General features: G+C 64.5%; 2 protein-coding genes across 4 annotated transcripts; one reads left to right on the top strand and one right to left on the bottom strand.

Moving 5' to 3' along the window:
- Positions 1-1701: 1701 nt before the first annotated feature.
- Positions 1702-4403, bottom strand: TIMM10B (translocase of inner mitochondrial membrane 10B). The gene is made up of 3 exons (XM_035331210.1): positions 4210-4403; positions 3953-4048; positions 1702-3884 (listed from the first exon to the last, which is right to left on the bottom strand). Exons 1-3 carry the CDS (start codon positions 4246-4248, stop codon positions 3636-3638), a joined length of 384 nt encoding a protein of 127 aa, XP_035187101.1. The 5' UTR covers positions 4249-4403; the 3' UTR covers positions 1702-3635.
- Positions 4302-10813, top strand: ARFIP2 (ADP ribosylation factor interacting protein 2). Of its 3 annotated transcripts, none has more exons than XM_035331181.1 (9): positions 4302-4435; positions 4992-5099; positions 5236-5344; positions 6739-6849; positions 7631-7746; positions 7861-8082; positions 8424-8581; positions 8670-8844; positions 9190-10813. In XM_035331181.1, exons 2-9 carry the CDS (start codon positions 5001-5003, stop codon positions 9343-9345), a joined length of 1146 nt encoding a protein of 381 aa, XP_035187072.1. In that variant the 5' UTR covers positions 4302-4435; positions 4992-5000; the 3' UTR covers positions 9346-10813. The 3 variants fall into 3 exon arrangements, with proteins under 3 accessions (XP_035187072.1, XP_035187090.1, XP_035187081.1); XM_035331199.1 differs by having other exon boundaries at positions 8670-8786; positions 9190-9334; XM_035331190.1 differs by lacking the exon at positions 6739-6849.
- Positions 10814-11539: the final 726 nt, after the last annotated feature.

The following is an 11539-nucleotide window of genomic DNA, read 5'->3' as shown; positions in this document are numbered from 1 at the left end:
CATTCCTGACCACTTTGGGTATGCTCTTGCACAGTTAGGCCTGTGAATACAGGCAATCTCTTGTAAAATGACAAAAACATTCCAAAGGTTGGATTGTGCCTCAGGCTGTGGAGAGGAAGGCAGCGGTGGAATGTCCTGGTGGAATGTCCTGCGTGGCTGCAGAGGAAGGCTCTGGTTTAAGACAATGAAAGGGGTGTTTGGAAAAAGCTTTGTGGGAGAATCCAGAGTGCCAGAGGTGCTGAGCAGGCAGGCAGGGTGCTGCCTCTGCACGGAGAGCAGCAGCACTGGGCTTCCCCAGGAGCCAGGAGCAGGTGAGGACCAAGGCACAGCCCAGGCACCCAGGCACAAATGCTCAGTGCTTTCCTTGACAAATTACATATATGCTACGTAATATATTAAACTCATACCTTTTCACAAGGTGGAAAAAATCTTAGGGGATTGCCACAGGCCACCCAGAGGAGCTGTGGATGCCCCTTCTCTGGCAGTGCCCAAGGCCAGACTGGATGGGGCTTTGAGCAACCTGTTCTAGAGGGAGGTGTCCCTGCCTGTGGTGGGGGGTGGAATTAGGTGATCTTTAATGTGCCTTCCAACCCAAACCATTCTATAATTATAGGAAAATGTGTAATTACCATTTTGCAGTCAGCCAGCCACTAAATAATGGTGACCATGCTATAGTGGTCACACATAGTATGACACACCACCTGCAGCCTCCGGACAGACTTCAGAAAAATGAGACGGAAAACAAAGGAAGTGCAGCCTTTGCAAACCTGTGAACTGACAGCCTCACAGTAGGGAGGTGTCTGGAACAAAAAGCAACCAAGAAGATGCACCAACAGGCAACTCCAGAAAGCAGCTCCAGAGCCTCAACCACTGCTGCTGGTGAGGCCACCGAGTCCAGGAGGCAGCTGTGAGCTCCTAGGACAGGACTGTTGTGACGAGAGGAGAGAAAGACGGGCTGTGCAGACATCGCCTCCTGGGACGTGCCAGGAGCTACTGACACAGCTTTCAGCAGACCAGGGCAGCCTCCAGCTGAAGGTGCCCTGAGCCCGGTCCCCTGGGGAACCCTTGTCTGCACTGTGGTGCTCAGGTGCCAGGGGGCAGCTGGGGCTACGCTGGGGCTGGGTGACGTGCTGCCAGGCCTGGGAATGGGGCCTGGTGCTGGGCAGGGACACAGAGCCTGCTTGTGGCAGCGAGGGGCACCACCTGCTGCAGCCACATCCCCCAAGGACTGTGGGGGGGACAGGAGCCGTGCTGCATTCTGCCCCCTGCACCCCTGAAACCAGTCCGAGGGTACGGCTGGAGCTCCCAGTCCAGGAGCAGAGTGCTTCCCAGAGGAGACCAGGAACACGAGGCTCCCAGCTCCGACCAGCTGCCACCCACCCACACTCAGCTCCACCAGGCCTTCCAGAACATGGAACAGATGCACTGGAAAATACCATTAGTCTTCACAAACTTTGCATTCTTCTTTCCATTGTTTCTCCAGGGCTTCCTGAATGGGACAATCCATGCAGCTGCAGTCCAAGCCTGCAGAGCCCAGCCTGGTGTGCTTGCCCAGGCCAAGCAGCCCACCCCAGCAGCACCACCTCACTGCAGGGCTTCTCACACCGACGTTCTGCACCAGCAGATGTCTTGCTGGTGATGTGACCCCAGCCCTCACGTGGCACACCCACCCTTCAAAGGCATTTCTTCCCCACACAGAAGGCGGGCTTTACATTCCATGTTTATTCCTAGAACCAGTTAACTGCAGAAGCACCGTGCTACAAATCCTGCTTTCTAGCAAGGTGCGAGAGGAGCAATAAACCAGATAATAAGCAATAAACCAGCAAAGTGGCTGGCAGTGTGTGCAGCCCTTGCTCGCACCCCATGGTGCAGCAGCAGGGTGCGAGAAGCTGCTGCTTCCCAGTCCTCCAGGCATCGGGGGACATTTCCCCAGATGCAGGCAGCAACCATGCTCCAGAGGTGCTGTCACAGAAGCACCTGCACTAGCATTCCATAACCTGGGTAGATGGGTTTGACAGGACTTCTGAGTGTCCCTGCTTGAGAAGGATTGGACCAAACAACATCCAGAGGTCCCTACAACCTTTAACGTTCTGTGATTCTCCAAGTCCTGGCCCTGTCTGTGCCCCCAGGAAAACAGCTGGTGCAAACACCCCAGGATGGCTGGTCAGGGCAGGCTCGGAGACAGCAGAGCACAAGGAGCTGTGTGAGCATGATCCAGCCTCCCCCGATCTCTCTTCTACATAAATGCTCCTCTTTGGCTTCCAGGAGTGACTGGGGTACAGGTCTCATAGATAGGGAAGTTCAGCAGCCGTTGGTGGTGTATTCCCTACTATTTGGACCAGGCTCTCCTTAAAAACTTGCCCAAAGCCAGTCAAATCACATCAAGCACTCACTTTGCTTTCTTGGCCGTTACTGTGTTGTAAACCCACGTGAGGGCGTATTGTCCTGGCTGGCAGGCACAACCCAGGCCCACCAGCACAGCCGGGGCCGCCTCTCCCCTCGCACAGCACTGGCACCAGGTCTCACTCCCATGTCACCACTCAGCCTCTGCGGACACCTCCTGCAGCAAGGATGTGCCCGGCCCCATAGGGCAGTGCAGCCCTGCAGCCTGCAGCCACACTGCTCCCCGAACACATCCTGAGTCTGGGGACAGCAGCCGCAGGGCGGATGGCCCCAGGGTCCTGCACGTGCTGTGCCAACCTTGCCACTGAGGCAGGAGCGGGAAGCCTGCACTGCTCGCGCCCGTGCCGTGTTATGTGGGCAGCAGTGCTGATCCCAAGCATCCGTTACGAACCGTTTGTGTGTCTCTGCACCCTCAGCCTCATAACCTGGATGCAGCCAACTCCAATTGGCAGAAGCCTTGTAGCAGCACACAGGGTGCTGGAGCAGGTCTCATTCTCTCCAGGTTAAGCCACCTCTAACGCTACCCTGCCTGGCTGTGGGCTGGGCCCAGCCATGCTGCAGTAGGCACCCCACCACCCCCAGAACAAGGGCCTGTCCCAGCACCATCACGTTCTGCAGACTGTTCTAATGCCAGCAGTCGCAACGTGGACAGCAGAAAGGTGACCAGAAGGAGCAACGTGAATCCCTGCCACAGGGAACGCACCTGTGCCCCAGCAGGATGCAGCGTGCAGGGAGGTGTTCACGGAGCAATACCTGTGTTCCCTCGTGACACATTAGCAGTGAGACAATTACAAAGAGAGTGTTTAATTGTACCAGGAAACAGCCTCCTGGAAATACAGAAACCCCCATTCTGGAGCGTGAGAGCCCAGTGCAGGAGTTGCTAAGGCAATGGAGAGTTCAGCTAGGAGCTCTTCCCGGCCAGAACGGCGGCTGCCACAGATCCCTTTCTCGTTACCTTCAGGGCCAGTGGGCTGCGTCTGCCCTGATGCCCCTGGGGACAGACAGACCTGGCCATCAATGTGAATACAGGAGAGGACATGGATCTGCAAGGCCTGGCCCCAGCGCAGAGCAGCTCTGCTGCTCCAGACCTGGGCTATCAACACCACATGGAGGCCCGGGCTGCTGCAGGGCCAGAAACTACACCTCACACCGCGAGCACAGGGCCCAGGGCCGCCCTGCAGCCACCCGGCCCTCTGCTGCCGCTGGAAGCCGCAGCCGGGCTCGTGGCTCCACTACGTGCTGGCACCCGAAGGCCCAGGCGAGGCTCCGCCGCCGGCCGCAGCCGCCGGTGCGGGAGGAGAGGCGTCAGTGGAGGCGTCGGGAACCGCGGGCGCCGCCGGTCCCTCCTGTGCCCGGGCCGCGCTGGCCTCGTAGTCGGCGGCGCGGCGCTGCACGATGGTCGGCATCAGGGCCACGTAGGCGGTCATGAGGCGGTGGTTGGAGCGCACCAGCTTCCCGGCGCAGCGGTCCAGGCACAGCTCCTGCGGGCACGGGCCTCAGCGCGGGGCCGCGCGGCGGGGCCGGCCCCAGCCCCCCGGCCCCCGCTCACCTCGCGCCGCGTCAGCAGCCGGTGGTTGAGGTCGGAGACGCAGCGGCGGAAGCAGAGCTCGGTCATGCGGTTGTACACCAGGAGGAAGTCCCGCAGCTGGGGGAGACACGGCGCTGTAGCGGCAGCACGGACGGCCCCACGGCCCCGGCCCCGGCCCCGGTCCCGGCCCCACGGCCCCGGTCCCGGCCCCGCGACCCCGGTCCCGGCCCCGCTCCTCCCGGCCGCCCCCTCCCGGCCCGGCCCCCCCCGCCCCTCACGCTGCGGAGCTGCTGCTGCTGCTCGGCCGCCGGCTCCATGCCGCCCGCGCTTCCGGCAGGGCCGCGCCCGCCCCGGGCCGCCCCTTGACGCCACGTCCGGCCCCGGTCCCGGCGTCCCGCACGCGGGGCCTGGCGTCACCACGGTTCCGGCGCGGCCGGGCCGAGGCGGATCGGGGCTGCGGGGCCGAGGCGGCGGGGGGGGCCCGGCGGGGCCGGGGCGGCGCAGGTGGGCGGGGCTGGGCGGGGCGGGGGGTCCGGGACCGGACCGGACCGGACCGGACCGAGGGGGGGAGGTAGTGACCGAGGGAAGGCTGGGGCCGCACCGGGAGCTGCGGGCGGCAGTCCCGTCGGTCGCTGCCGCCCCCGGGCTGGGACACGGGGCCACCCCCCTGAGGCCGTGCCCGGAGGCGGCCCAGGCCGGCCGCCGCCCCCCGCTGGACGCGGGAGCAGCCCTGGTGGGGGGGAGGGCCGCGCACCGGCCGTGCCCCGCTCCCGGTGCTCTGCCTTCCGCGGGGCCCGGAGCCGCCGCTCGGAGCCCCCGGGCCGCGAGCCCAGCCCCAGCTAACGGGCGGTGCGGTGCCACCCGGAACGGGCCCGACCGGCCCGGCCGCGGCCGTGCGACGTGGCTCCCGGCGCTGTACTGGGCCCCGGGCCAGCAGCCGCCGCACCGCCGCGTCCCGGTGCCCGGAGCCCAGCGGGGCCGTCCCCGCGGCACCCGGGGCTGGGACACCCTGGCCCTGCCCGAGCCTTCGGCCCCCAGCGCGGCCTCTGTGTCCCCGCAGGCCCTGACGATGTCGGATGGGATCATGAGCAAGGCCGCCACCATGGAGATCCCCATCAGCAGCAACGGGGACACTGGCAGCCTGCCCGAGGACGACGGCTTAGAGCAGGTCTGGGCCGGGGGGGGGACGTACCGGGCCCCCGTGGCAGCCGAGGGTTGCATGCCCCGAGGTTCCCGCGAGGGGACTGCGATGTCTGCGGAGGCCGGGCCCTGTCCCCGCACCTCACCCCGTTCTGCTCCCCCAGGACCTGCAGCAGGTGATGGTGTCAGGGCCCAATCTCAACGAAACCAGCATCGTGTCTGGCGGCTATGGGGGCACCGCCGAAGGCATCATCCCCACCAGCACGATCAAAGGTAGGCTGGGCCTCCCGCCGGCAGGCAGGGATGGGGCTGGGAGAGGGGGTGGGCTGCCTGACAGGCATCAGAGGGGAGGGCTCTGGTGGGGGTGCAGAGCAGAGCACGCTGCCTGCCTGTCCTGCCTGCTGCTGGGGGCAGGTGTGTGTTCAGGCTGGTCCTGTGCCGGGGTGCGGCACCCAGCAGGGGCAGCTGGGCCTCACAGGAGCCCCCGGGGCACAGGCAGAGGCTGTTCTAAGCCACAGCTGCCCTGGAAGTTGGCATGGCCCTGCAGAGCACAGCCCTCACATGTGGCTCTGCTGCAGTCAGCTGCTGTTCTGTGGGGCCCCTTGCTAGGATCGTGTCCCCCACTGGCACGAAGTGCCTGCTCCCTCCCCCTCCAAGGCAGGCTGTAGCAGCAGCCTGTGCCCCAGCCCTGCCCCTTAGCCCCTTCTGGGCAGCCTCGGCAGTGCCATGGGCCCAGGCCGCTGGTGCCCAGCTCTTCTGCAGGTGCAGGTCTCCTGCTGGGGGCTCTGCCTCCCTGGGCAGGTTCCCCTGGCACCGGGCTGCAGCTTGTGGCACACGGGCTCAGCTCTCGGGAGTTCTGCTGGTGGTGGGGAAGAGCCTGGTGTCACAGCTCCTCCCAGGTCCTGGAAGTGCACAGTGCTGGTGTGGGCTTGTGGTGGCTGTGCCTGAGGGACAAGGGGTGCCCTGCAGGCGGGGGGGGGGGGAGGAATGACACACAGGGCAGGGTGACTGAGTCCCAGGCTCTGCGCTTGTTACCCCTTGTGGCTGACACCAGCCCAGGGGTCGTAGGTGCTTCTGATGGCAGAGCCTGGCTGCGAGCACCTTGCCCTACTTGGGGCAGTGCCTGTGGGTGGCTGGGTCACTGCTGGTGCTGTGTGCCTGCAGCCAGGGCAAGTGCTGACTGGTCCCAGCAACCACTCTCACCCTGTCCCCATTTCACATGAGTCTCTGTGTCCCGGCTCTTGGCTGATGCATCCCTTCCTCGGCAAACAGATGGCTTGACTACAGGCTCCTCCATGCTGTGCCAGGCTGAACAGGTGAATTGGCACAGACGGAGGGGACATGGGATTTTGCTGACAGCCTGCTGCAGCAGGGAGAACGTATGCAGCAGTTGCCATCCCCATGTCTGTCAGCACTGGCCTGTCCCAGCTCTCAGCTCAGTGGCAGTGATGTACCAAGGGACGGGGAGGGAGCAGGAGAGGAGCATGGGCCCCTCTGGTGTGGCGCTGTCTGTCCGGCAGCCAGCTGTGTATTCTGATTTCACGTCACACTTTCATCTGCTCCCCTGCTGCCATCCTCCCTGCACACTCATCCTCTGTTCTGGCTGTTCCTGCTCTTGTGCCCTTCGCACCATCCCACCTCTTCCTTCCCTGCTCACCTCCTGCCAGCTCCTCCATTTCCAGGCTGTCTTGTCCAACCTCACTCACCCCGAGGACCATCCGTCTCCCCCAGTGCATCTGCCGCCAGCAGGATGGCCAGCCAGGCTGGTGCTTCAGCAGGTACTGTGGCTACCCCGGCCCAACTGTGGCGCCACGTGGCCTTTGGGGTCTTCCTGTCTTAAGCCTGGGGCATCTGGTGCGCTCTGGGGTTCCTCAGAGCTCACTCCTTCCCCTGCTGTGGTGGGGAGCATCCCCAGCACATGCCACCTCCAGCAGCTGTGCCCGGCCGTGGTCCTGGTGCTGGGGGCACCGGGGGTGCTGCTGAAGCCCGGTGGCTGTGTGGTGACGCTGAGCTGTGCCTGGCAGTGGGAGGCACCATGCTCCTGCCACCTTCTGCAGTCTCCTGGTGTCATCTCCACCTGTGCTGTGCCTGGGGGCATGAGGAGTGCCAGGGCTGGTCCCACCAGCAGTGCTGCAGGTGGATAGGGGGGGCAGCACTTCGCATCTGAGCAGCAGCCAATGGAGCCTGTGCTGGGACCTATTTGGAAGGGCTTTGGGCACCAGGTGCTCTGCTGCATGCCTGAGATGCCTGCAGGCGGATTAGAAAGCGTGTGGCATTGAGGGCTCTGGCAGAGCCAGTAATGGTGCCCAGCTGGCAGGGGAAAACCATCACCTGCCCTGCCCTGTGTGGGGTGAGGTGCCTGGCGTGGGCTGTGCAGAGCCAGGTGCTGCTCATGCCTGAGTTCCCTTCGCTTGTGATTTGTCAGGCCTCAGTGCAGCCCCGCAGGGAGCACGGTTCCGCCCCTGGGAGCAGCCTCGGTGCCCGCCGTGGTTGGGATCGGGCAGCCCGGCCTGCGGCTGCATCCCACGCTGAGCCCCACCAGCGTGCTGTCTGTTCCAGGCTCTGGGCTGCACCAGCCCCATCCCAGCCCGCCAGTTGGAGGGGAGGAAGTCGTCCGTGGTATTGCTGTGGAGAAGTTTGACATTGTCAAGAAGTGGGGCATCAACACGTACAAGGTGAGTGGGGGACCCGGCCACGCAGCTGGGGGTGGGCTAGGCCAGGCCTCTCCGTGCAGCAGACCCACAGGGATGGAGGGACAGGGCCCTGACACCCCCTCCCTCTGCCTGCAGTGCACCAAGCAGCTCATCTCAGAGAGGTTTGGCCGGGGCTCCCGCACGGTGGACTTGGAGCTGGAGACGCAGATCGAGCTGCTCCGGGAGACAAAGCGCAAGTACGAGTGCGTGCTGCAGCTTGCGCGGGCTCTCACCAACCACTTCTACAGCCTGGTGCAGACACAGCATGCCCTGGGGGATGCCTTTGCGGATCTCAGCCAGAAGTCTCCTGAGCTGCAGGTATGCATGCTGGGGTGGTGGTGCATGCCTTGTCTCTGCTGGTGCTGTGATCTGCTGTGTCTGGGAGGGAGACCAAGAGACCCAGAGTGACCTCGGGGTCTGCAGCACAGCCTGGGCAGCGCTTTGCTGGGCAGCACCCCCAGGCACATGGGGAAAGCAGGAAGCAGCTGAGAGCAGCTGCGATTGGCGAATGCTGCGGGGCTGGGAAGAGGTGCAGGACTTTGTGACGGCCCTGCCTTGGTGCGGCCAGGGCCAAGCTGGTTCTGGGCAGGTGGGAGGAGGGCAGGGGCATAGCAAGCTGTGTTGCTGCAGACCTTGACTCATCCTCCTCTCCGCCCCAGGAGGAGTTTGGTTACAATGCGGAGACACAGAAACTGCTCTGCAAGAATGGAGAAACACTACTGGGAGCCGTCAACTTCTTTGTCTCCAGCATCAACACGCTGGTGAACAAGACCATGGAGGACACGCTCATGACGGTCAAGCAGTACGAGACAGCCAGGTAGGACAGCAGCATGGGCTAGGGCTGGGTTGCTGCAGGTGGCCGGAGGGGCCACTATGCAGCTCTGACTGTTGCTGCCCCTGTGCAGGCTGGAGTATGATGCCTACCGCACAGACCTGGAGGAGTTGAGCATGGGTCCCCGGGACGCCAGCACCCTGTGCCGGCTGGATGCAGCCCAGAGCCAGTTTCAGAGCCACAAGGACAAGTATGAAAAGCTGCGTGCTGATGTGGCCATCAAGCTCAAGTTCTTGGAGGAGAACAAGGTGGGGAGGGCCGCAGGGTGCCAGATGGGACTGTGCTGCGCACGCGTGTCCCTTGGCCCTATCTTGTGGGCTGCGCGGCCTTGCCACCATGTGCCCGAGGTGCATCTTCAGATGGGCAGTGCCCGTGCAGCGGCTGGAAGCCGCGAGGGGAAGGGCAGGTGAGCGCCTGTCCATCTGCCTGCCTTTTGCCCACTGCAGGCAGCTGCTTTCTGGCTGGCGGCAGTAGCTCTGGTCCCATCCCATACCCCCTTGTGCGGGGCAGGTCATGCCCTGGCCCCTTCCCACCATCCCTGGGTGCTGGGCAGTGGGTCTGGGAGGATGCACACTGACTCCTGCTCTCCCCAGATCAAGGTGATGCACAAGCAGCTTCTGCTCTTTCACAACGCCATCTCTGCCTACTTTGCTGGGAACCAGCAGCAGTTGGAGCAGACCCTCAAGCAGTTCAACATCAAGCTGAAGACCCCTGGTGCTGAGAAGCCCTCCTGGCTGGAGGAGCAGTGAGCCCCTCAGCCTGCCCCACCTTGTGCTCTGGCCGGGGAAGCCATGGACCTGAACTCGGACCTCTGACTGCTGGTGCAGGGCCAGACCGCGTGCACGAGTGGTGAGCGGGGAACGCGGCCTCGGCCCTGCTGCAACTGCAGCCGGGGGCACCAACAGGGCAGGAGCCTGGTGGGGTGTGGGCAGGGGCTCTGAGTGGGTCGCTGCTCCTGCCTGGGGAGAGGAGCCTGGAGAGGACAGGGCTCCCCTGGCCTGCGCCTACTCCTGGGGCAGAGTCCTGTCCTACCTGGCCCTGTGCTCCCTCCCGGGCACAGACCCCTTGGCGGGATGGTGGGCACCCTCTCCAGCCCCCCACAGGGCCAGACCCCCACAGGGCCACAGGTCCCATCTCTCCAGGGTGGGATGCTCAGACCCCCCTAGGCACCTTTGCAGGGTGGGACGGGATTCACTGCAGCTTCCCACTGCCTCCCCATGGGGCAGGAGGGTGCGTGGGCTCCACGTGTCCCTGCTGCTTCCCCTGCTGGCCTCCCCTGCTGCCTTGAGCCAGGTTCTACAGGGCCAGGCCAGGCACGCCACTGCCCCCTCACAAAAAGTTTATTTTGAAATGAAGACAAAGCTGCAGAGGGGCAGCATTGGCACTCCCAGTCCCCTCCCAGTCTCTGAGAGGGGTGGCCGGGGGTCCCAGCCCCACTGCAACAGGTGGCCAGGGCTCCTGCTGTCCCCCCACCAGCTCTGGGCTTGCCCTGTCTCTCCCGGCTGATCCCTGGTGTTCCCAGGCAGCTGCTCTTGCACTCCCCCTGACCTGGCTGGTGCTCCCAGCCACACACTACACTCCCCTGCATGGTGGGGCCGCTTGTGCCGGGCTGCCTCCCATGCCACGGCGCCCATCCTTGCTTTTCCCTTGGCCAGGGCTGTGCGCATCAATTCTGTGGGCGGACATGGGATGGGGTGGTCACGGCCACTGGGTGCTGCTGTCCCGAGGAGCCGTGGACGTGCTCCCACCCTGTGCTGCTTGGAGCCAGCCAGGGAGCCCCGCTCCCCCAGCACCCACAGGGACCTGGCTGCCACCGGGGGGCAGCGAGGACTTGAACCAAGGACCAAAGGGCGGCCACGTCCTAGGGCCGGTGCATGTGCATGTCTGTGTGTGTGACGCAGGTGCGCTTTTATGCGCAGCAGTGCTGGGGCTCCGGCTGGCGTTCCACGCCTGGGAGAGCTCGTCCTGCTCCAGCTGAGTGTTGCTTCTCGCCCTGGCCACATGCAGCACTTGGGCACTTTCTCCTGAGACAAGACAGTTTGTTTTTCTTGCTAATTTAATTCCTGGTAATTTAATGTCTGGATCTTGACAACCCCCCCTTTCCTGGTGAAGGTCTGCCCCCCTTTCCCTCTCTACTTCTGCAAGACTCCAGAATAAAATGGTACGAATCAGAATAAAACGGTGCAGATCAGAATAAAACTACAGAATATAATGATACAGCTCGCCTGTACGTGTGGTGCTGTGGGCACAGCTCCCAGGCTGGAAGCCAGTCCTGGGGGTTCCCCGGGTGCCAGCAGTTTCCAATGGCAGTGGCCGGTTCTCCTGCAGGCTGCAGCTCGTGTCCCACTGTTCCTTCTGTGGGGCTTGAGCCGAGGGTCTCTGGGGGCACAGCAGCATCGGGGGTCACGCTGCCCCCCAGCCCGAGCTGGCCTCGCTGCCTCGAGGCCAGGAGGGGGACGCAGGGGCCTCGCGCTCACCCTAAGGGCCCCCGGGCCCTTGTCAGCTCTCAGGGGCAGGGCCCGGGGGTCCGTCCTTCTGACTGCCCGCCCGCTGCCGCTCTCGCCCTCCTCCTCCAGGGACCGGCTCGGGGCTGGTGACGGCAGCTCCCGTCCTGCGGGCAGAGGCGAGGACGGCGGCAGAGGTCCCGTTCCGCCGGGAACGCCGCGCCGGGCGCTCCCCCGGCCCCCGGCTTCTCTCGGTGTTCTCCGCGGCTGCCGAGCAGGGCACCCCCGGACGGGGCCGGCGGGTGGCGGCCGAGGCGGCTTCGGCCAGGAGCAGCTCCTCCCGGGGCCGTGCCGACCCGCTCCGTGCCGTCGGGGCTGGGGCCGGTGCCGGCACCCGCGGCCCTCCGGCGGGGCGGGGCGGGGCCGGGCGGGCCGTGCCGGGCCGTAAGAGCGGCGGGGCCGTCGTACCTCCCCCGGCGCTGGCCATGGGCTCCCCCCG

Source organism: Oxyura jamaicensis, chromosome 1, assembly GCF_011077185.1.
Source record: "Oxyura jamaicensis isolate SHBP4307 breed ruddy duck chromosome 1, BPBGC_Ojam_1.0, whole genome shotgun sequence".
Classification (NCBI taxonomy): Eukaryota; Metazoa; Chordata; class Aves; order Anseriformes; family Anatidae; genus Oxyura; species Oxyura jamaicensis.
This window is presented reverse-complemented; position numbering and strand designations above follow the sequence as displayed.